This window comes from Trichoplusia ni, chromosome 15 (genome assembly GCF_003590095.1).
Source record: "Trichoplusia ni isolate ovarian cell line Hi5 chromosome 15, tn1, whole genome shotgun sequence".
NCBI lineage: Eukaryota > Metazoa > Arthropoda > Insecta > Lepidoptera > Noctuidae > Trichoplusia > Trichoplusia ni.
The window spans coordinates 5,806,889-5,832,568 of NC_039492.1; the positions used below are offsets into that span (position 1 = coordinate 5,806,889).

Here is a 25,680-nt window from a genome sequence, read left to right on the forward strand (position 1 = left end):
TTGGAAAAGCGCTGAACAAGCGAACAATACAACAGCTATCTAATTACTTTGTGCCTCTACGCCGCCTGTTGTCTCTACAATGTAACGTCACTGTAAAGTTGTTTGTGGTTTTTGTCAAACGTATCTACGTATCCCAATATGAACTTTCTGATTTCGAGGACGATGCTGACACTATTATAGCAAAAGTTTAATAGAAAAAAATCAATGTAACTTCAGTCACAATTGTCAAAGTGACGGTTTATTTACATGATTCTTCCCTAGTTTACTCAAAGTATGTAAAATGAAGGTCGAAACTAACAAAGTTTGTGATTAAATATTGCTGTTATTCAGTACCTACTTTTCCGTTACCTTAGCTGACATATTATGAAGCATAGTTTTTGTTTTTATAAGTTACGAGAATTGTGATAACCTAGATAAATAATTCTGTAATAAGAGCAGACATTTTTTTGAAATGTCATTGCTGTTAGTCATTTTTACGAACTTCTGATCGATAATTTCTGTGATATCGAAAATATTTTGTCACTTAGCATTGCCAGGAGTTTAAGAAAGAATAAATGGATAGTAAGATAATAATCGCCAACCTAAAACTTTTAAATCATTTAATTTGATTGCCAAATGTGATATAAAGGTTCATAAAGCGCCGTTATTATTAAGGGCCCTTTCAGGTCATTAATTGGAGTCGAAGTGGGGTTTAATACAATCGAAATCAAATTAAGTACATTCAGTTGCGGTAGGGAGTCGGGTTCAGTTGATTCAGCGGTATGACCAACACGTGCGGCTGCCCAAATTCTGACTTGGCTAGGAATAAGATGTCTCCTTTATTCCAAATCATTCAATGTTATATATTTTTGAGATTGGAAACAGAAGCAAATCTATGTGAGGAACGAATGAGAAGTAATGACTCTGTTATTTGTGATTGAAGTTGTCTGTTTTAATTTGTGCACGAGCAGACAATCGCGGCAATGTGAACGTTGAACAACACGGTAGCGATAAATGAAGTCGAGACAGTGGCGATTATTCCGCTCTATGTGCACCCGACGAAACTTAATGCCGGCCGGGCGACGAGGCTCCACGGGAACGACCCATTAATATGCAAAACAAAACTTGCAATTAATTGGGCTTTAAATGTTTAATCGTCACGAGTTTAGAGGCGAAAAGTGTTCTTGTGAATCAAGATTTATCGTGAAAAATGTATCCGAGCTTATCGTTGATGAGTGAGGCTGTCTACGAATATGGCGTATAATACTCTCAATTTACAAGAGATTAGTAGAGCATTATGATCGCGGGTAGTCTCGGCCCTTGACGTATCAACTGGGATCGACGTCCTGGCGGACGTTATGAGGTAGGATCAGCGGCGCGTAGTTTCACGTCGGAAATGGATGGTCGAACTAATTGAAATATAGCATCGCCCCGGTGTGCGGTCGTGCGGTGGCGGATTGGGGGATTAAAGTTGCAGCAGTTCAGCGCTGGAGCAGGTGTGGCACGCGCCAGGAGCGGGGCAGCGGGGGTGGTGCACTGCGGCGAGGGCCATCGGCTTTCCGAACACGAGACCGAAGCGTTGAAAAATTGCGCTGAACGTCTTCAAGCCCCCCCTACAGCAGTGCGGGACCGCCGTGTTACATACCAAATAAGTCGGAAAGTTTGTGTCTCCGCTCGTAAAAAAGTATTTTTTCACAAATAAAGACGAAGTTTCAAGTACCTATCAAAAAAACTTCTGTATGCTTAAATAGATACTCTATATGTAAAAAGAGGATAACAAAACTTCATAGAAAGAATGATTTGAAATCAAATTTACAAAGAACAACTTCTATTAAAAGTTTAAAAAAGACATGAAATAATAATTTGTCTACACCGCAAATGGCATCTAGAAAGCTTTCGACCCGGGTACGAAAAGGTCGAAGCAGAAAATATTGCTTGCAAAGCTAAGCACAACTTTTTCAATGACTCAGCGATCTCGCGACATCGCCGTCGCAAGGCATCGGGTGTATCTACTCGAAATATCAAAATAAGATTATTTTATTTTGTGTCTGCTCTTATCGAGCAGCAAAGAGGATATCGTTTATCTGACTTGATCGGTAAGCGACTGGAGTTGTGCGCTGTTTTCATGTCGGAAATAAATAAAACTATAATAACAATCCACATGATCGTGCTTAAATCTGTATGGAGGTTATAAGCAAACGCTAAACTTTATTAAAGGTCCGACAGCGTCGAGGGCCGGGGCGGCCGACCTTCATAAAACAAACTTTATGACAAACAATAACATTTATTACATAGTTGAGTATTAATGCGCACTCCATTTACAGCTGGGCGGGCGCCGTCGCGGCGCCCCTGCATTGTTGGTCGCGCCGCAAACATCTTTTTAGGTTTAATAAACCACCCCACGATGCGGGATTGCTTGCTTATAAAACGTGAATAATCCTAATCTAATGCGCTCTTAAACATTCAGAATCCTACCCAATCATAGGAAATTATACATATATAATTATATCTTAAACTCGTTGCGGATGCGACACGTTGATAAGCTCATGTCTGTGTATGGAGGCAATAAAAGAAAGCTACTTTTAATAAAAAATACAAAATGTCCTCAAGCAAGGGAGTGGACAGCGAGGCACGTCGGTTTGTTCTTGTTCTAGACTAAAATAAAATTTTATATAGGGCATTATACGTGACAAACGACGTGAACGACACGAATACCCTCTTTCGAATTACACTTTTGGTAGCTATTCTTATTTTTATGTACGAAATCGTTTTGTTGGGAGTAAATAAAAATATAGAGCTACCACTAAATAATTAAATACATTACTTTCTCAAACTAATATCACAAGCAATAACCATTGCTCCTTGCAGTTACTAGCAATAAATGTCAAGCACTCTTTGTTCATTAAAATAAACGTGTTTACTCGCCATTCGAGTGAGTATGGTGTAAATTGTAGAGAAATAAATATACGTACGTACAAACATACAGTCAATGTATTCAGCTCGTAGATAAGAATTTAATGTGTCATGGATTCGGTAGCCACTAGACGGGGTTTGTATAAAGCCACTAGAGGACATGTGTCAGCCGAGTGCTCTGAACAGGGAACGTTTTTTGCCGGAGAGATGCCGAGAATACAGTTTAGGTGAATGACGAGATTTAGGGAAATCTGGATATTTCGTCTGCCCAAATCTTCTGTTTGTTTTTGTCCCATAAATAAATTGTATAAACATGAGAGTCGGGATGACTTATATGATTAACAATCATCTTTTCAAAATATACTTGCGCTCTAACATTCTAAATATTTTACGTAGTGCAACTAAATTGAGTTTTGTTTGACCGACTGGGTATGTAAACAGAGGTCGTGTTTCACAGACGGGCGCTGCACGACGCACGTGTAAGGCACGGTTCGCACAGCGCGCAGCATCAGTCGGAGTAATGTGTACGCGTAATCGCGATTGCTGGCTGGCGGTACTTGTCGATGCTCATTTGCGTATCTAAGTGGGCCCGCGGAGGCCATTAGCCAACGATCGAAGGCGTCATTACTCGCGTAGTGGCGCGCGATAAGGAGAGACCGCCACTACACCCTTAACGACACCGCCTGCGGTGGAAGTGGACAGCTATGTACCTTCCACCCTTGAGATTGCTATTAGAAAAAGAATTTAAGTAAATGTTACGGAAAATTGGGTCAAATTTTATGCTAAAAGCCCCTAGTTAATTGAAGTTTTATCAGAATTTACGATTTAGCAAAAGTATTATTTAATTTTCCTCCTTTTTTCTGTTTATATGCCTCGAATAACAAGGCACTCCAAGAAAAGACTGAATAAATATATTTTAAACTTGGTTCATGTGAAAGAGCATCCAACCTTAGCATGTATATCACAACAATAGCAACTTCAAAACAAGACATTGTTCCGGTACTATCGCAAGTTGCCGGAGTTAGTTACAGCTGATGGTACAAGTATAAGTAACTACTTACATACTATTAGCCGTAGCATGTGATTTCATAAATGGTCGTGAAACGCCATTGCGGAGTTTCGTCGTAGATTTTAACGAGATTGCCGGTAGTCGCCGGTGCCTGTAGCATCGAATTTGCGGCAAGAACCCTCCAACATAAGTTTACAACTTATTAAAGAAGATCTCTCCGAATTGATATTAAAATCCGGGAATACTTTCCGTTTCTTACTTTTAAGAAGAATCTTAAACTTCTCACATTAAATATGTATTTATATTGCAGGTAAAAATGTTTACGCCGCGCTGTATATATTTGGGTTTTTATTTCTTCATAACTTTTCTAAACTTCTTAATAAAACGTTACGAAGATCGTATGTATGCCTATTATTATTTTTGTATTTAATAATTAGCAAAAATCTACTGTATAATAAAGAGACAATTTATTTTCATGTAAAATAAACTCCAGCTGTAAAAATTTTGGGTAGAAACAAAAGTACTGACCGCTTTGAGGTATAAGATTACGTAACTTTATCCCTTCCTCATAATTGTCCTAAATCAAGCAAGTCACGTCCGGGTAAGAAGAGGTCCCCTCGCTTATAATCAACGACCAACGGGTATATCAGATGATTGGTTTCAAAAATTGCGGCTACCCATTGCGTTCTAGATTCAGAGCTCATTTTGTTTTTAATTTATTGAATCACATGATGCGAGTCGTGTGAATTATGAACGCAATGTAAATAAGGTATCGAGAGTAACGATTGTGATCGATTCGTTTGATGGTAGTCGGGCATGGGCAGTACGCAGCGGAGGTGGGTTGCGATGGCTGCCCCGCACTCCATACATGTATTATTCAAGTGGTGAGAGAAGCGGCCGCGGCTCGCGGGCCCACTCATTACAATACGAGTAGGACGGCGCCTGGCGCAGGCTCGCCAACCAACTTCTGCGATGGCAGGCAACGAGACCGATTAAAATTTCATCTCTCTTTGTCCGTGAACAGAGATAACGGATCGATGTGCGCCGCTAATGCCGAACTCGTTCGACACTGATCTAAATTGAATTTATCGATTCATGGTTCACATCCACGCAATCAATGATCGGGTTGCAAGACTTTTGTCAAAGAATTAGTTTTTAAAATTTACATTAGAAACAAAAAAAGTCACGAGAAAATAATAATAATAACATCAGAAGTCACTATAACATACAAAATAAAATGAAAGACAACGATAAACGTCTGGAAAATCTTAGTGGATATATTTTTGAGAGCGGAGTTACCTGCAGCAACTCGAATAAAGCGCGTCTGTGCGACATAACTCATACGTATCTAAAATAAAAAGGCGACCAAGGAGGACATTTGTTATGGTATTACGATATCAGCACGTGCATGGTTCGGTCCAAGACACCGACGAGTGTGGGCGCAGCACAGCGAATTTATCAAGCGATACATTTTGCAAATATGTAGATATCGAAATATGTCCTGTTTTAAAAAAAATCTTTGACTTTTATTCCTTGTTCCCTAACATAATACGCCTATAACTATAGTCTTAAGGGGTGGTACAGTTTTTATAATAAGTTAATTGATGTATAATAAAGTTAACAGGTGTACCGTAGTACTTATATGTGGCAAAGTGTTTGTGTTCGTTAGAGGTGTGTTACACGGCGTAAGGTAGGGCGGCGCTGCGTTGTGTGATCATCCATCAAACTTGTCTTGTATAGTAAACTAATATGATAGAGCTTATTATGCAGTGGAGAAACAAACATGTTCTGTTGCAAGATACTTAGCAGATAAAAAAATAGCTAAACAGTTTAGAGAACTAGGAAAAACAGCTTGAAATGACTATCAAGTGTTGCACATGGTTATCTATAAAGAACATGTGAATTGTACATGTTCATTGTTAGTCTTGTGCGACCTTGGGTCCCACGATTATAAACAAAGAAATCGGTAAGTGGTGTTGGTGGATAGGCTCCCACCATAATAATTTTAGTTAGTCGACATTACATCAAATAGCTAAAACTTTCGCTGACACGCACGCCTCGTTTGGACAATGGCGTCGGCCCTATTATTTATTATTATTTTTATTCGAGGAGGTGAATGATCGATAGTGTGGAGGGTTCGCGGAAACAGACTTCTTTGTTCGGCGAGATTAATCACACGCACTCCGTATGATGGAAATGAGTGGAGATATTAATTAGAATTGTTATTGATCATTCAGTCAACATTTTATTAATGCGTTAAGATGGTACCGGCAGAAAAGCGTAGCTGAATAATGCAAAATGTATACAATAACGAAACATCATAGATTTATGCGCTCCATTGGATTTTTGAATAAGAGAAAACTACTCAAAATTGTAGGACTGCGCACTATATGGGATCATTAAAGTCAGTTCACGTACGGACTACAATTTATTTTCCGGGCAATTTAAGGAAAAAATCGTGGCAATTTTACCTTTATATACACATGAAAAGGGACGAGTAAGAGCGAAATCCGAATGTATTTTAAGCAGCGTCTGATGCCATGCTGTATTGGCGTTTGGGTGGTTCTACTCAATATCGACACATGCAGATTATTGATATATTTTAGGGTCAAAAAGGTTTTGATGGATAGAGATACTTTTTTTGTGTTGTCGATTCAAATGTTCGTGTTGAGTATTTACTATAGATCGAAACTTCAAAGAAATTCAGCAACGCCATCAATGGCTACGTCGCCTATGTGGCGGCGCGCGGTGATGGCGCCGGCGGGTGCGGTAACACGATATCGCAAACAAACGCTTGGACACCGCGCCTCACGATGTCAATTAAGCTAATTAAACACACAGAGGGGAGAGAGAACGCTCGCCTGCTACCCGTGCCCTCCCATCACATCCTTATTGACGCACCATTTTATGAACACAAATGACACTCCGGAACAAAGAAGAAAACAATACGATTTTGACATTTGCCAAGACTAAGAAAAATAATACTCAAGATTTGGTCGAGATTATATAATTGTGCATTAGTAGATACTCGTAAGGAACTAAAATCCGTTTCATTGTTTTTACTAAACTCTACTTGAGAATGTTTACAATGCAAACGATAACAAAATATGCAAACACAATGAGAAATGCTTCGCGTTAGTGGTAAGTAATTACTCGCCGATGAAATTATGGAAATGAGCGGTGAAAAGACAAATAATAGAATGAGTGCTAACAAGAGATAAGACACGGCTTAATTAATAAAGTTGGCGAGCTTGTCTTGGGGAGGCGCGCGCCGGAGACGCTCGCGATTCTGGATCCAAATCGGATAATCGCATTCGGCTAATTGAGCGTTAGATTGACGCTATCGGGCCAGAGAGTCAACCGGCGGCGCCCCGTGCGCCCTAGCGGCTCTTTGATCCACCCGCTAATACGACCAAATCATAGGATCAGGCTCTAAAAGAAACTTTGTGGTGAGAAATAGCTGGGATATAAAAACTGCGATACTTTGTAAGGATAAAAAATGAAGTGGTGCTGGCGAAGATAGTGGACGTCTAATCGTAATACAAAAGAGGAAAAATTACACAAAGGGTTGCAAGTGTAGTCACATTTGGAAAGTTTTAACGATAGGGGCTCACCGAGGGGGTTGGTTGAGTGACACGCAAGCTTTCGTCAGTTTATTTGGTATGTCGTCATCAGCCAGTATTATATTTTACATAAGGATATGGGTTATACAGTACATGATTACCGCTCGTGTTGCACGGTTAATAAATATAAAAGTAAAGACCTAAATGTTTTACTTAACTATAAAATACTTCAAGTGAGTCGTAAAGAAAACTGTCAATACGCGTTATGTAAGTAAAACAAAGCACGTGGTACAAAATTGTCCGTAGTCAAGGTCAGTAACTTTCGTTGCTTACACAGGTGCGAGGTGACTGCGCCAGACGAGTGTACGTGCGTAGCAGACATGCGAACGTCGCTTCGACCTGAGAAAATTGCTACACGCTTGCACTCCTTAATACCTATGGTTTACGCACAAGCTGCTATTGACACAAGCCCCGCGTTCTGTAGGTATAACAAATTTAAATTACTAACTTTGCAGGTTTATTTAATCTAAAGATTTAATAATGTTAATTTACAGATCTAATATCAAAGTCACTGTAAAAATCCTTATTAAACGAAGTCTCTTTTTGAAGGGGCGACAGAGTGACTAAGTACATTATAAAAAGTGTATTTACACTCGACCTCACGCGGCGGGTGGAGAAACTTTCCTTTCGGGCGCTTTATGGGCGGAAAAATTGAGAAAAGTTGGAGCGTAACGGCCGGTGGCGAAGAGGAATAGGGGCTCGGGCGACGGCGAGTTTAATATAATATGTAAATCGAACGGCAACACCGCGACCTCATGGTCCGTAGATACACGCCGAACTCATATCGCCTGGACGTATTACATAGGGAGTCGTAAATTATCTTGCAAAAGGCAAAGCAGCAAGTTTTACGCTGGAGCGCTACGGATGAGACTGCATAAGCTGTGGAAGAACGAGGAAGGGTTACGAGCCTATGAATGCAAATGAGCGTCGCCGCGCGAGTGGAGGTCGGTTTATCGACGGCCATTTACGTAAAACCGTAGAAGCCGACTGGTGAGCACACTTATTCGACTATTGCTATCATCATATGTTGATTGTTTGTATTTGAAACTAAAGCCATTAATATGAATTGCTTTTAACAAATTTTGCATTACTACTCTTTTTCAATATTATTATTTGAAATATGAACAGCTAGGCTTCGTGTTCTCGGTATTTTTTGCATGTTTCTTATCTATTGGTAAGTATGTTACTTATTAGCAGTGGTTCTTACATACGCACGTGTCTTTTCAATGGCTACGATGCCCGATTGTAATGTAGATGTGACGACGCGAGCTAATGTAATGAGGTCACACCAGTGTGGTAATATACTTCAAGTTACATTCGCATAGACGTAGCGAACGTTTGCAAGTTTAAATACGGATGACTTTACGCGCTGTTTATTCCCTGTTGCCACTATCTGTGCTCGAGATCGGCTCGTAAAACCGTCGGGTTCGAGCATTGTTTTATTATCGGTCCCCGCTGGTGTAATACTGCACAATGACGCCGCTCTACAATCTGCCGCCATTTATTAAGTTCTACTGACCAAATGTAATCTGAACGTGCTGCCTACATTATTATCTAAGGATGATGTATTAGTCAGTACCGGATAAAGCCGTTATAGAAAGTTCCTTTAACCGAAACTTTTCAAGCGTATTTAATAAAGTAGTTTTAAATCTCACCAACATAACTAAAATGGTAGGTAGGCGACCCAAAACTTTACTGTTCTGATATTTACAAGGATTCCAACTCTACAAAAACAACGATACATCAAAAGTGAGTTACAACTTACAAGTTAACTGGCGCTATCCGCCGCGGCGAAATTTCGATTTAAGCTGACACGGGTACAGACCGAGCGTGCCTGGTTACACCTTGTTGACTTACCTACGACTTTTTTAAGTTATTCACTCAATAAAAGTGACCTCCTCTTGCGGCTCCCTCCCTAAATCCTTTACAAAATGCCGCGTTATAATGACGCCTTACGAATGTTATCTGTTATTTAATAAGTATAAAGGTGAGCAGCGAATCATACGAGTTGTAAATTTATAAACATTTAACGTCTCTGTTCAACAAGTAGGGCATCAAGAGACACGAAGGGAGGAGCGTGGAGATACGATAGACGAAGGGCGGAGCTTTCTGAAAAACCAGTAGCGTGTCCACAACACATAAGAGACTTAACGGTCGTTCTGTTGTTGCTAGGAGATTACCAACAGATGTTTGTTCGTTACATGCCATCGGGAAACCATTCGTAAAGTCCTTAATGTTCGTTGAGCTTTTATTATGTGGAAACTTCAAAGCGATGGAGTTTACACACTGCGATTTGTTGTGAAAAGTACCTAGATGTTTAAATTTTACGCAGATAGACGAGCCCCGCGAAGACAATAAAGTACATAAAGTGTACAGTTTAAAACTTTTCACGAGGCGAAATACTCCGGCACGACGCTTTCAAAGTTGGAAGACGAAGCCGGCGGCGCGGCGCGGCGTCGGAGCCGCACAACACCTCACCACGATCCCGCTGTCAAACTAAGAAATATTGCCGTTCGGAAAGAAACTGCCGCAGTTTTGTCCATCCAACTCTCAAAAAGCGTTTAAACTACCCGGGCCGATGATAGCCATGCTTTATATGGATATCTTTGTCCATACTAGAAATGTTTTCGCGTTTAGTTGTATACATAATGTAGAGATGCAATCTATACAGAGTCTAGTACAAATTATGTCTGCCTTCCGTACCCTCTACAAAGATATCTCTATCTAGTTGCAACCAGACAATTACCTATCAAAATACAAGAGGCAGTAATTTTAAGAGCGTCGGTGCTTTGGGTGAACACAGTAAGCCTGTGATCGCATCACGCCCTGCGCGCCGCGCCCCCGCCGGCGCCCGCTAATCCTATTCCCGCGACAAATTAATATGCTCATCGGCAGCCGCGTCACTAGATTACAGCGCGTTCATAGCGCGATTGTATTTTAAGTGTATTATCCAATTTGGTGGATATTGTGCGTGTGGTAATCCGCGGTCGTGGAGCACACCCGAACGTTTAGTCGCGACTCGCGGTATACGCAACAACGCTTGCATTATCGCACGCCGTGATGGAACGAGCTGGCGAACTTAATAGATTTTGTTGGTGCAGCATCCGACGCGGTCAGCCTATTGCAAACTAACGGGATTATCGCCTGAATATGAGTTTAATGCGATAACGGAATGAGTATCTTGCATGTGTGAGTACGGCGGTGTAACGATCTATCTAATATTTCAGCCGTGTAAACTGAAGTGTTTACTGTTACGCTAAGGCCTCTACGTAATGTAAGACCATCTTCGTTGGTAATTTAGTTTAGATTATTTTCCTCATACTATGTCAGTTAATCCTAACTAATTTTAGCGGGCAAGATTCGGTAAGTACTCTTTAAAAATATAAAACTGTTTCCCACTTAAAAACTGCACATTCGTAGTGGTATATTTCTAGCGCTTCCAGATACGAATGAAGTGAACCAAAAATAGCGAAAATAATTAAAATCGGCGCAAACCATTAAAAGCGCAGTTTATAATAGGAGAGTGCACCGTGAAGTGTCCTTCATGTAGGCAGTTAAAGAGTTGGAGGAGCGCTCTCGAGCACGAGTACGTACTGTAGCGGCGTCACCTCGCTGCGACTAACGAACCTGCCGACAAAAACTCTACTCTGCTCTACTTTACAACACAGTACTGCGCCGCGATCATTCCGCCGGTGAACACTCGCTTTGTACTTAAAAATCTCATCGAGTTAATTGTGTGCAAACTTGGGGCGCTGAATAATTGATAAATTACTCCGACCTGTGAAATTATTTTTAATTACGATGTTTGGGAAATAAAAACCCGGGTTTAATTTAAGAGAATATATGGAATAAAATCGTGTGGTAAAACTTTTGGATAGAAAACAAAAACTTTATGATTTCTCATTAGTTGGGATTAGGTACCTCGAAAATATCAGAATGAATAAGTTTAAATTAAACTACATTATCCAGCCACCAGATTTTAATATCGAGATTAGGAAAGTCTTCGACGTCATGAAGCTGGATTTATCTCTATGGCAAGTAGTTACTTATTATCGTTAAAAATGATAAGGATGTCTTCAATGTACTATAGAGCATAAAAAAGAGACTTATAAGTCTGAATACTCAGCACATTCACACCTTCGTGTGAATCGGGAAACGTAGATAAAATTGTGTAAATCCAAAAATCTTAATAACACTTAAAAGAGCTTTCGTACTTCAGTTGGCATGGAACACCGAGCTTCTGTTTGAAAAAGTGTAAAAAGGCAAAGATAACTGTAGTAGAAGTGTCGCTAAATAATGAATGCTCACCACTTAACAAGAATCGTGGAGCGGGCCGCGACTGTCTGTCGGCACTCATCCTCGGCTCGCGCCCATTGAGTGGCGCGTCTCGCGGCTCGCGACCTAACGCGACAGACAACGCTCACCACGAAATGTAAACATCATCGTAAAAACGAGGCTGACACATTATTTCGGAAGCTTCTTTAATGAATTGGGCCGCTGAACATTTAATTAATCATTTTAAATACATTATTCCATCGAATACTTTGAAACGTGTTTCACATTGTACATTACAGCTATCTAGTTTATTATTTCCGGTAAAACTTGGTTATCCTCACAAAATGTTCGATTCCATTTATTTGTAGGAAATTTTTAACACTTAACGCATTCGACTAACCACCAATATAACGGTATTTAAATTATTTTTCCTGTTGCAATCCAGCGACGCCTTTAATTTTATAACACGAATCTATAATCTTTAATAACGTTTTTCGGTTTTTTTTGGCGTTCCTCTACATTTGTCATACAGGGGCTTCTAAGAAGATAATGTGGGGCTATAATATAATGGGTTGTTGATGGTTAGTTTGTAGTGAGGTGTGATCGGCGGCGATACATCACGCCTGCCGCCGGGAGATATATGGCCGATGTCGTCTATCGGTCGCCGTGAACGGTAACATATTGTCCAGTGCTCCACGACGTGCATTTTGCAACATAAATAATGACGCAGCTAGCGATCCTCACAAAAAACATATTAGGGACAAACTAACATAAAGGTGGTACCCACAAATCTATACGTATTCCACGTATACAAAGAGAAATAGATAAAGTAGTTAACACAAATCTCGAATTTCTACATTAGAAACATAAAGCTACATTAAGATCAAAGCGACACTCGAAAGTACTAAAAATAAAGCAAAGAGCACGTTCTTAGAGACAATGCAATAGAACTGCTTTATACGTTAGTGAAAAGAAAAAACCATAAGTGCACAAGTAAGTGCCGGCGCTAATCCTACTTATTTCACACGACTGCATTGCATCGATTTGCGGATACAATATATAAAGTTCTTTCTGAATACACAAGCTGTTAAGTATGGGATTAGAGAAAAGGCTGCGTCTGGCTTCGAGTGGGCAAAGCGCGATGCGAAACGTAACCGGTTATACTTGTTTATTTTGCACGCATTCCAGCCGGCCGGGCGGGAGCGAGCGAGAGGCATCCCGGACGGATCAGGAACTCGATTCCTACACGACGCCTGGCCTTGAATCCCAAGTCTCCATAGCGTTAGTAAAAATCTTTTCAACTTGTGTAACGTCTGTGTTAAGAAATGAACAACTACTACGAAAGAAAAACAAATTGCGATCACTGTCGTTTTTCATTTCTTTAAAAGTAAAACTCGTAAACCATCCGGAAAAACGAACCACCCGCGGCTATTTATTATGTAATACAATAACTTTTTTGCATTTATAAGCTATTTCAAAGTATGAATAATATCCTTTGAAACATCAATTGATATTGTTTCTAAAATCTAATCACTCCGACTCTTATTTGATTTCGACAGTTTATTATATTTGCGTTCTTCATTGAATATACATTTCCAAGATTTTCGGGTTTGTAAACGACAAATACAAACAGTATTTCGCTATAAAAAGTATTACATTATTTTGTAAGAGCAATTTAATCTTGTGTTACAGCCCAGAGCACTAAGTTGAGGAGCCGGTTTTGCAACTTTCAACCAATAATGTCAGTGTACTTTTAGCAGAAACTTATATTATTACTTCTTATTTATGTATTTGTAGTTGGCGGGGTTATGAGTCACTTAAATGTATGGTTATTTATAGACAGAGTGTCATCAGTGTAGGTTTTGTTTATATCGCGACGTGTGAATCTATTTACGAGGCGTACGTCACCAACAGTATACACTATGGCCGGACATGAATTTGCAATTGTAAACATATAGGCACTGGTACGTACACGTTTAACTGTGGCGGGTTTGTTTGCCTATAATAATTTAGAGGGTTCTAAACCCGACAATCCATTTTCCTGTGGAATCCATACAGGTTTCGTGTCACGTCCGCGATGAGAATTCACTTTAATTGGCAAATAATACGTAGGCCAATTAAGGATGCTGAGTTGGATGGAGGCGCGCGTGACGCGACTAGTGAATGTATTCAATTATGCAAACATAGTCGAGAAAGAACAGCCCAAACTCTCTGTCTACTTGTCATTTATTGACCGTCGGAACCGAACCGTCGGCATGCACTTCGACTGCCTAGTCTCATGTTACGTTTCCAACATCACCTTTCACTGACTTATGAGCTAAAAAACAATGAAGGTAGTGAAACTTTCTCCAAGTATAAAAGCATTTACAATTCGGCCGGTTTCATTATATGTTAAATACGGTTAAACTTTTAATAATCATTCGATATTGCACGTGGTTGTGAAACGGCGAGATGGCGACGGCACTGGAGCGTCTGCGTCGCGACGACGACGCTCGCCCTCGGGACATCGCAATTGTCATGTAAAGCGTCGTCGGGGCTAAAGCGTAGCACATCGAGCTCGCGCCTCGCCTCCGGCTGAAAATGCACTTTTGCGAAGCGATTGCCTGTCGATCTCAGTAATCCAGCGATACGGTGAGTACCGATCTAAGTAAGGATAACCATCTGCTTCGGCTGTAGCATGTCGGGGACAGATCTCGCTTCTCTCTAACACAGCGATTTTGTAAGCGACATATCCATATATTTGCAGAAATATGTAGATATTAACTCAATATAATCTGAAGGATACTCGTATTACCAACTCTATTTTAACCGCATAATAATGGAGTAGGAAGTCGAAATGATTGTTGGTAAAAATAAACGTTATAAGAAATTATTTGTAGTTTTCCTACAAACATTTCAGTAGCAAAATTAGTATAAGCATGATTCAACACTCAGGTCACTATCATTAGATCGAAATATATAGGATGGCTATGTACCATACCATAATATAAAAATTCAACATGTAATTTACGCCACCGAACGCTACTTCAACTTAGCGAATAAGTGTCCTTATATGATCCGACTAACTGATCGGCAGCACAGACCAGTTGTTCAATATAGCCGTAAAGGGACAGACTAGACTTTCGCTATCGCGTAATAGTCTCGTATCGGCGGCGACTGGTGACGTAATAGTTGCGTCCAGCCGTCCTGCGTAGCGCGGCGTAGAATTCGGCACGTTGTATACGTGAATCGTGATGCAAGCAAGGTGCCAAGGTCGAGGCTGATACTCGGAATGCAAATGAGCGGAGATAAGTCGCGCTCATTACACCCTACACCCGACGCCGGAGCCTCAGGCGTCATTATGAGCCCTGTCGGAGCCGCCTTTATTTTATTACGCGGATGTGTCGAGAAAGGAGGTTAATGTCGTCGAATTACACGCATTGTTTCACCTAGCCATTGCCATGGAAACGACGAATGTTGCGAGCCTATTTTGCTTACTATTACACCCGGGCGAAAAATTACTGCAGAGCCATGTTCCCTTTTTCAGCTTTGCTGCTTTTATTGCAGCAGTAGTTATTTTTATTTTCGCAGTGGTGGTTTAATGATTAAATTTCTTAAAACATTTAGTAGATACACGAAATGTAGAAGGGTGAAACGTGAAGTATGGAAATGAAGCAAGTTAGTTCCCGATAGGATGGACTTAACAAAAGAAAATAACTTTGGAGCTATTTACGTGATTTTCCACGTTGGTGGTGGAGACGTGTCTCTCGGGCCTCACCGTTTAATTAAAGGGCGGCGGGGTGAGGCCCAAGGGGCGGGAGCCGAGGAGCAGGGCATAATGGCGGCGCAATATCGGATGGAAATGCGCGGCATGTAGGAATGCGCCGCGCGCCGCCCCTCCTCATTCGCGAACGATTCGTGGTATTTTTTATTGACGACTCTGGAAATGCTATAGTGGGAATAGTCCATTCTGTCTTCATTCTACTAGTACCGTGGCCGGAAATGACCAAGTTAACAGTCACCGCCATGATTCACCCCATTATATTTATACGTTTTAAGAGCATTAAGACGCTATCTTAACTGAAAGTGGAATGAAAGTTTATGCTGTCGAGAGCACCATCTAAAAATATACTTTACCTAATGGACAAGGCACGACAGTATTTTTCGCCCGTGCTCTGCGTTCGGCCGAAAGATTAAATTTAGAGAGGGACGTTTTTAGAAAGCACATTTTCAGCAGTTATTTAATGTTCCACAACATTTTAATCTGCTGAACATTGTAAATAATGAAATTTAATGGAAATATACATTTTAGTTTGTATTGCGAGAGTATAATTAAGTTAATACAGTATGCTTTTCAATTAATGTTGTAATATCGAGTTGGCTAAGTGCATAGAGTGCGCACGAACGCCAACCCAAGTGCAATTTGAACGGCGAGTGGCGAAATCTGAGAGCGAACGGAACGTGACACCCCACTTATCACGCAACGTGAAAGTTGGACATCTTATTAAAATCAGTTATTTATAACTGCGTAACGACTCTAGATACCGACCGACTTCAATGAGTTCGCGAATTACATTCTACATGAATCACGATTTTAGTCCATGGTCTTTTTTGATCACATTTTTGTTAGATAGAGTTCCATTTTTTTTTTACAAATGACTGAATTATAATTCTAATTTAAACACGTTCACGAGTATAGGATAGTTACATACATATACTTTAAACATAACCACCACACGACTAGTTAGGCGTTCGAAAAGCTGGTACAATTAAAACCGGAACGACAATTTATTCAGCAATTACTTGAAGCATACTGCCGTTCAATCCAGGTCAGATTAAGTGATTTTTGAAAACTAATGCAAACGATAGCACGCGACGAGTGCGCCCACAGCGCTGGCTGCAGCACACAGTTAATGAACGTTCGTTTTCGCAAAACGCAACCCAGCCAGATTTAGTGAAAGAATCTAAATTGAGTACAATAAACCCGCTAGTTAAATGTCTTCATTAGACTTCATTATCTTTATTTTACTCTAAAGGGATTGTTTGCGTATTAAATTTTTCATGCTTAATTGGGCACCAACGTCACTTACTTCTATTCTTATGAATAAACATTGCCTACTTCACGCGAATAGAGTCAATTAAGCGTTAAAACATCGATCTGATCGAGTGATGTTTTTATTAAAACCAGTTTAATCTATCCTGTAAATGCATATCCTTTTCCAATTACAGTTCTTAAGTGAACCACGTAGGCAGTAAACATTCCACGGTTAATTTCTCGTCATTGCGGTCTGGAGGCAGGACGGACCGAGAGACATACGTATACCTATAATGAATCACGTAACGGTGCTTGCTATTCTAACAGAGCCCGCTGTCTCGGCCACGTCTACTTATCTATCTACAATGCGTGGAGGTTCACGTACAATCTCCAGTCCCAGATTGGTGACCTTGTTTGTGCGTCACTGAATAAAATAGAATTGTAGGTTAATTATAAGATGAATATTATTTCGCGGTATAATTACATCCATTTCTGTGGTTTATTTGCTGATTATTCTTGCAGTTACATTATAATGATTGCCTTTACTTAGATGATTGTACTCTATGAAAATGTGCGACTTGAAGAATTCTTACTAAAGAAGTTTTCGTAAAGATAATTTAGCCGGTGTATAAAGCTATCCGACATTTTATGAACCAACTCTAGCGCGGCAAACAAAACTCGTTGGTTGAGATTACTCGCAGCTTTTAAATAGCCCGAATGCTCTGAATGTTCAGCTGTGGAACACTTGGCGGACGAGTTTTAAAACCCCCTCAAGAGGAGTACCCAAAGCAATGGCCTTTGCTCCAGATTTGTTAGCCGTAGTTTTGCTTATTTGTGAAACGACCGAGTCGAGGTGATTGGAGTTTATCAAAGCATTTCATCATTGATATTTTCAAATATTTTTAGTTTTCAAAGCGGAAGAAAAACGAACAAAGCAAAAATAGAATACAAAATATATTATTAAGGAAAGGGGTCATTTGTGATTTCTGCAAGTGTTTTTTGGATTCTCAGAACTGCAGTTCCGATTAACTAGACCTCGCTGGCAAGGGTTGCAACGTTTTATTCAGCTAGCTTTGTACGTAGGGAACAAGATTTATTATACATATTTTCTGTGCAGTTTCACTGGAATCTCTGGTAATAAAATCAGTTTGTAACATAAAATTGTTAGCACTAGAATGTAAAATAGCTATGATTTCAATAGAGTGTTCAAGGTAGAGTATTTCGAGTTAAAAAGTGAATTTGCACACAAATCAGCTCTGCGATGAAAGCGAGCGTGTGGGAGGACGAGTTGGTTGTGTACTTCTATTTCGAGTGTGGAGCGCGGGCCGGCGGCGTGGTGCCGGCGACCGTCGGTGCATCTATCACTGCCCACGTAAGGCAATACTGCAAGCTTTGCGAACGCAGTTCACCTGAACCCACGCACACTTTCACTACTGCCCTTTACAAAGTACTTTATTAGGCTTGCACACAATATTTCATGATGTGTGGGTGCATAGTTAATAAGGTGAATGATGCTTTATACATACTGGGCCTAACGTTTAGGCCTCGATAAATATACATTTTTAAGTGCTTTGACTTAGCATTATCTCTATCTTGCACTTGTTGTAATGCGATTGTTTCTAATCCGATAACGGTATATGTAACTATCGAGTTGCACTGACTATTCGTTAGTGTTATAATAAAATAAAAAGCGAGTAATAAATTGCTTAATAAAAATATCGCTTAAAGTATTTTTATTACCACACGCAAACCTGGATAGCACGCGATTTTTTATAAGTCTGGTCTAATGTAACAGTTGGCAAAAACTGTTAAGAATTTAATCAACCATAACACAGTTGTTGACTAAGATGAAGTCACTGTCTGGTAGATTTCGCAAGGCGATGACGTGTAGCTACGTATAGATGCATGACACAATCGGAGTTTTGATAGCTAAATTGATGCAGCCACGTAACATTTTCCTGTCTAATGTTAATATTAAAACTTATGTGACTGTGTTGACTCGTTGACGCCTTCGTCGAGGCGTGCGGTCAATGTTTCATGGTCGTTTTAATGTCAGCAAATTAAATGTCTTGAAGGTGACGCAAAAGAACGTTTTCAAATCTACATAGTTTGTGACAATACGTCGCATCGTTTGCAGGTACATATGAGGAGCGTGGGCGAGGTTAACTGAATAAGGCAATAAGCTCGGTTTAATCAACACAACACGTAGCCTAATCAAATATGACCCCCTCGTCATATCGCGTAATTGAAGGCTTAATCACGAGAGACGTTCGCGACGGAGTGGCGACGCGGGCGCGGGCTGAGCCGCGGGGTTGTTTGATCAGCCCGCGATTACCTACGTAGATACCAGCGAGGCGGCGACAACTTTTGTGGGATAACATTTGGTTTTGTTTCATATTAACGTCTGTTTGTCAGGTGATTAAAGGGACGAAATTAAGGTACACATTCACATTTTCAAATTTACATGTACTTGATAAAAAATGGATTTATCTTAATACATATCCATTTCAATCTTTATCTAAAGAATGCATGATGTAATTTCTGCAGTGATATATTGTTTTTGGAACTTCTGTATAAAACTGGTGAACAAATCCGGAAGTAATACTTTGAAAGGATAAATCACATATCTTTTCTGGTTTGTGATGAAAGAAGCAAGTTTTCGCTTTGCTCGATTAGGCAGCTCGGCGGCGGGGCATTGGGCAGGCTGCTTCAAAGGGCTAGAGGACTAGTGCGCCTCACAAAGCCGTTGTTTACTTTTTCGTCCCCGAGTTAAATATCTGGACGGTCCATCGCCGGTCAACAGTATAAGCGACGGTCTAAAACGAGATGCTTTTTATTGTGCAGATTAGCGTCGAAGCTTCGTACTATGCACTATTTTGTATTCTCTCGGGATTATTTAGTTTTCTTGAGCTCAAACAGTTTCCAAGAGATGCAGTTAGTAGATATTATTCAGCATTTCACATTCTGAGTAATCAACTATGATAATCTTAAATTAGTGAGTCACATACTTTGATGCAAGTTAGGTCCGTTTATATGAGTGGCAATTACTACAAGGAATGGTTTTATGTCCTTGATGGAAAAACCCGTTAGTCTAGTTGCTTAAAAATGTAATCTATCAAACATGATTTAATAACAAACTAAACGTACCTCTACCGTTTATAAAATGTTATCGGAAATGTTTAGAAAACATAAGATAAGCGTATCGTGTTGTAAATCGTAATGTAACGAAATATGTTGGAAATGGTTCATCAATTATAACACCTATACCTACTTTGTTTAATTTAATCAATCTTTGTGTGAAAAATGATTAGATAATGAGTAATTAAATTTTCTTAGTGTGGTTGTTTTCCAGAGCTGATTTGTTATGGTGATTGCGCTGTGCGTCGCGGCGACGCGGCGACGGCGACGGTATTGTGAGGCGCACAGCCCGGCTCGGTAGTGCGGACGCAATCGCGCGATACCAACGGGAGGAACAAAGCCTCTCTCCCGCACAATGTCCGTATCATTGTGTAGTCTCGGACTAAACATCATGCCGGCTTTAAGCGAATTACCAACTGCAGCCACACACGTGTTACTTGTTGTACACTACTGCAATCTCTTGTACATTTAAGTTCTATGCGGGCTGAGATCATGTATTAACAGAAGATTTCTCTAAAACCCAGATACAGAATTAACAGGATATAACAGGATATCTACAACTGTATAATGTGGTTTTTTATTGTTCTATTTCACGAATAAACTATGTACCTTAAAGATAAATATCAGAGTATTCAGACTTGCATTGTCAGTTTCCTTAGTAAGAGAAAGAACAGTCTTACATCGGACAGAGCGATGAATTTAATTCGTCTATAAATGTTTTTTTTATAGTTCGTTTTTTAAATTAAAACAAATGCATTCCACATAATGTCAGAATTAAAATCATAATTTACAATAAGTAATAATGCAGTTTTGGATAATGAGCGCTCTCTGTATGTATTTTAGTAAAATAAACGGCCTTTGTTATTTGGAAGTCGAACGAGTGGACATAATCGCGATAAGGCCTCTGGCCCGAGGCGATGCAGCGGCGGAGGTGCGTGTTTACATGTCAGTTTTAATTTTTATCGCCCTCCATTCGCCCGAAATACCTACCCGTTATCACGTCATTCTACCGTGTTGATAACGCTATAGCACGTAATAGCCGAACAAACTTACCGATAAACCGTTTTATTTGTGCAAATCGGTGTAAAATATTAATGTTGCCTATGCTATTAAATTTCGTTAAATTAAACCCAGTTGAAATCTAAACTCAAGCTTATACTATACTAAACGCACGTAACATAACTATAGCAGATATTACGTAATGAAAATATTAATTATACAAGAACCTATATATAGAAGGAGAACAAGTTAATGCTACGAGTCATCGTCCTGCTCATTATGTTAGCGCTATGCCAATTCCCATACAATAGTAGACGAACGACGGCGGCGGGCGGCGGCAGGGTGACGTCACTTCAAGCTAGCCTTGGGATTGAGGTCGGCGAGCGGAATAGCGGCGGCGAAATGTCGCCTTGAGGGGTTGTTTCTTGTTCAACCGGAAAATCGCAGCTGCATAAGGTTTTGAAAGTTTCCTAAATGGTAGATACAATTTCCTTCAAGAGGTGATAATGTATTAATTAGTTTAACTCACCTTGATACTGTCGTAGCAGGCCGTAACTCTTCCATTCTGCACCTCGACAGTAGCCGGAGGATGCGCAAACTTGCATTCGGTGTCGGGTCGCGAGCACTTATTCCGTTGGAATTCGCGGCACACTTCGAGTTGCAGCCAACGTGAGTCCTTGCCGTTTAAGAGGTTATTCATGTTCACCATGGTGGCCATTGTTGCCATTAATTTCAGGGGCGGTAGATGCGCGCACAGTTACGCAGAGCGAGTGCGGCGCATAGGCGGCGGGGGGCGAGCGCGCCCGCGCGCTCTCAGCATGCGCTGGTCACACGGCTAGAGAGAGCTTCTGCTGTAGCGGCCACTGGCGTTGCGATCGCGCACCCTCACTGCACTACTACACACACGCACGGAACGCGGCTCCGCGGCTATTCACGCGCGACTACCACGTTAGGTACCTACTTACTAGTTGATTAATCTTACAATTAAGTTAGAATTAAAGACACCGACGTTGCAAGCTTATTTAGGCGAGTATTAAATTATTATTATCACACGCGTTCTAATCGATGTTGACGGTTGAGTTTAGTAGAGGGCGAGCGGTGCTTGGTGCGCGAGCATGGCGGCGGCCGGTGCGGGTCTGGGCGGGCGACGGTGGGGCGCGAAAAAGCTAGATTAGCGGCTCGGCGGTCAGCGAGCAAGCCGGTGCGGTGCGGGGCTCAACTCTGCGAACAACAAAACACACTGGTTACTCTCCGGGCCTTCAGCCCCGGAGCCAAGCTCAAGCGGCTACCGGGTTAGCAAGCACGCGCGGCGGCCGCTCTCAGGCCCGCGCCGTGACCACGCCGCGCGCGCCACATGGGCAGGGCGCGACGTCGCCACTCGCAGCACATTTCACGCGAACATTATTGTCAGGTCTCGTTCTGTCGCAATGTTATTAGCCAGCAACAAATGCATTGTGAACTATAAAAGGTGCACAAGAGGAATTAGCAGTTATCACATATTTTAAATTGGATGCTGGCTATAATGTAGGCAGAAAGGTACCTTTATACTGAATTGTAGATCGTCGCCTCCGACCTGCCACCATAATCATTATCCTACTTGGTGTTTTGATTTATGAAATTGAAGTATGATATGATTTAGGAATGAGTATATTAAAATGTAAATGATAACCGAGTAGGTAGATAATGAGGTCATGGCACATCGATGGGTTACATTTAACTTATTAGACTAAAGCCGCAATGACAATCATAAACATACGCAAAAAAATTACGGCTAGGGTGACAATAATGATTAAAAACATTTAACACGAGTTACTATTACCCAAATACATTATTTGCAATTTTATCGACAGCTGAAAAGGTATTTTTGTTTTAATTTGTTATATAATAAATCTGTTGAAAAATAAAAGTTACAAAAGTTACCATATGAGATACACGAAACAACGAGACTTTAAAGAACAATTAAACAACAAAGAGCCAACTCATTAATAGAGTAGAATCCAATCAAAAAGCTTTGATCGACCAAGCCGGATTATCTGACGTCAATCTCATCAGAATAAAACTATGAAAAGATGTAAAAGTGTTTTCACGGCGGCAACGCCAATAAGTGTCAGGGGAATCATCGCACAGAAAAATTCTTTGTGTGGGCGCTGCCACTAGAAACGTAACGTTGAGGCCGGGAACAGGGAAAAACTCGTGAAACCAAATCCTATCGTAATGCGCTATTTAAAGCATAACCTGGTTGAAAATAGCTCGGTGTGCGGCAACGCAACGTCGCGCTCTTCACCGTGCATAAATCTTCAAATTTTATTTTCAACATAGATGCATCGGGACCGTTTCACGCGGAGTGGATGCGCTCGCCTCGATCCGACACATTTTCCTGAACGGCACGGCTTTGTTACGTTTTTTATTGTGTTACGACGTTGTTTTATCGAGTAACAGGGTGAATGAATCGCTCTAAATTATGGTTTTATTGTGACAAATTGTTGAAATAGCATCGATTACTTTGCAAAGTAGCTGGCGTGAAATTAGATTTTACTGTGTAACAAGGAAACAGGTAATAATGATTACACAATTCTGTGGTTGACCAAATCTAGTTACATCAAGGCCCACAGCTGTAATAACCCTTTGTCATCCGTCTTAGTTAGTATCTTTTATAATATAGTACGAATCTATTGTTTTGTATCTTCGTTTAATTTAGTGAAAATCTATAATAAAAGTAAACAATAATACTTCACATAGACCAAATTAATACTATCAAGTGCAAAAGTATTAAAAACATCTCTTCTTAAATAATTGAAAACAAATAAAAAGCCAATTCACGAAAATGAATTTACTATCTTCATTTAAACCAGAAATGGAGTATGGTTGCAAATGATATCGAGGGCCGATTCTTTTCAAGTCGGCGCCGATAGCTTGGAGATTCCTTCGGTGTTCGACACGCACGGGGAAGACATTCAATAACCCAGTGAAAAGATTACCAAGAGCAATCAGACGGAAGCGAATCTAAATAAGAATCTCGTGAGAGCGGTCGGGGACAGGGTGGGCGCAGGAGGGGGAAAAACAGTCGAGCGGGCCTTTGTGAGATCGCCGATTCGATCAAGTTACCATCGAGAATATCATGAAGATTAAATAGTTATCAGAAAAACGCAGTGTTTTAAAAATCATTTTGTATTTCTGCACAAAGGCAACCAGACTACTTGTCTGCATCCACGGTCTTGACCGGGAGTCGAACCTGGATCTCCCACCTCTTGGGAGGGCGCTCTTACCACTAAGCTATCAAGACAATCAGAATGCGAACACCTCGTCTGGAAACCTTCTACGAAAAAATTTCGGGAATTATATAGAATTCCTAGCGAATATTTCAAGAATAATGAAAGAAGTGTAATAAATCAATTTATCGTTTCTGAACAAGGAGTTTTACGCTTTTCTCATTTTTTACTGTTATATACGATATAACCTTGAATTCAGTTATTTCAAATAGGTTCAGTATTATCAAAGTCATTGTAAATGAAAAGTGAACGCTTGCGACGGTAATTTTCGAAGGCTTTATAATTTGCGGTAGAATTGGGTTCGACAGAATCGGGGTAAGGTCGAGCGTACGCGTGGTGCAGCTGTTTGAAAGGTATTGGTTGGTTCGTTACCTTCAAAGATAAATAACTGGAAAAATATTTTTTGTTTTTAAATAAGTTACGTGATACGGATGAATGAAGTTAGAAGTATCGATAGTCATATCTTGCATTACACATCGGTTGGCAACAATTACTTTGCTCGATAAATACTGAAGTCAGAAATTTTTCCTTTAAAAAGTTATTTAAGCAACAAGAAACTGTGTGGGTTTTATGAAAAATGTGAATCGCACATATTTGTAGAATAGATTGAGCACTAACAAATATTTTGAAAATTGTTAATAGTCTAAGGAAAACTCGTATAAAGTTATAAGAATATGAACTTTTTATGAGAGCGTGTTTTTCCAACTACACCAACGTCTTTTTTTTTTCGAGGTTAGATATCTTAGGAGGAGTGTAAGTTCCTTCCACGTAATTTATTCGTGAAATTATGTGATATATATTCACAGACAATTCTAAAAAGGAAGTTTAAATAGTCGAGCATTTTGAATTGCACTGATTTACAAGAGGCAGTGAATGCCCTCTTTTCTTATCGCCAACTAGACTTATCGGTGTCGGAGATGGCAGCAATCAACTGGAGCGTTCAGTTGAACGATAAAAAGTTGCCTAGACAGCAAGGCCGTTGGACAATGGCAGGCAGGCGGAAAGCAGGACAGGTATGGTCGCGTTGTGACCTTGGTTTGTTTCGCGGTTCGGTGCAGACATCGTCGCAAAAACCACCACCGTGTTCACCTTCGACATGCTTGATTAAAACAACGACGAGCGCAGTGCACTCCCCCACTTTGATGTAATCTGCATCTATAGTTATTGGTAAAATTTAAAGCTTTCCGGAAGAAAACTCCTACCTCCGAAAGTCTAAAAAGTGTTAGGGCCGAGAACGAGGAGTAGGAACGACTGCTTCTAATGAAATATTGTGGGAATCTATTTGACTATAAATGACGAACCAGGCTAGACCATTTTATAACACTGTATTTTAATCTAGAAGCAGAAACAATGGCGTTGATCAGTTTTTTTTGCATGTTAAATGTTAAACTAGGTTTATAACAAGGTGCAGTCTAATTAAATATTCAGATCGTTACAGAGCAGATAATTTAAATTGTATGA

At 40.4% G+C, this 25,680-nt stretch overlaps 1 protein-coding gene across 10 annotated transcripts in view; it reads right to left on the reverse strand.

Annotated features, from left to right (window-relative positions):
* LOC113501159 (protein muscleblind) overlaps window positions 1-25,680 on the reverse strand; it is a 95,082-nt gene that overhangs the window by 22,714 nt on the left and 46,688 nt on the right. For all 10 annotated transcript variants that reach the window (XM_026882208.1, XM_026882212.1, XM_026882205.1 and 7 more), the window contains one exon: window positions 21,480-22,171. In XM_026882208.1, coding sequence (XP_026738009.1) covers window positions 21,480-21,677 — 198 coding nt within the window. In that variant the 5' untranslated portion in view covers window positions 21,678-22,171. The remainder of the gene's footprint in view (window positions 1-21,479; window positions 22,172-25,680) is intronic.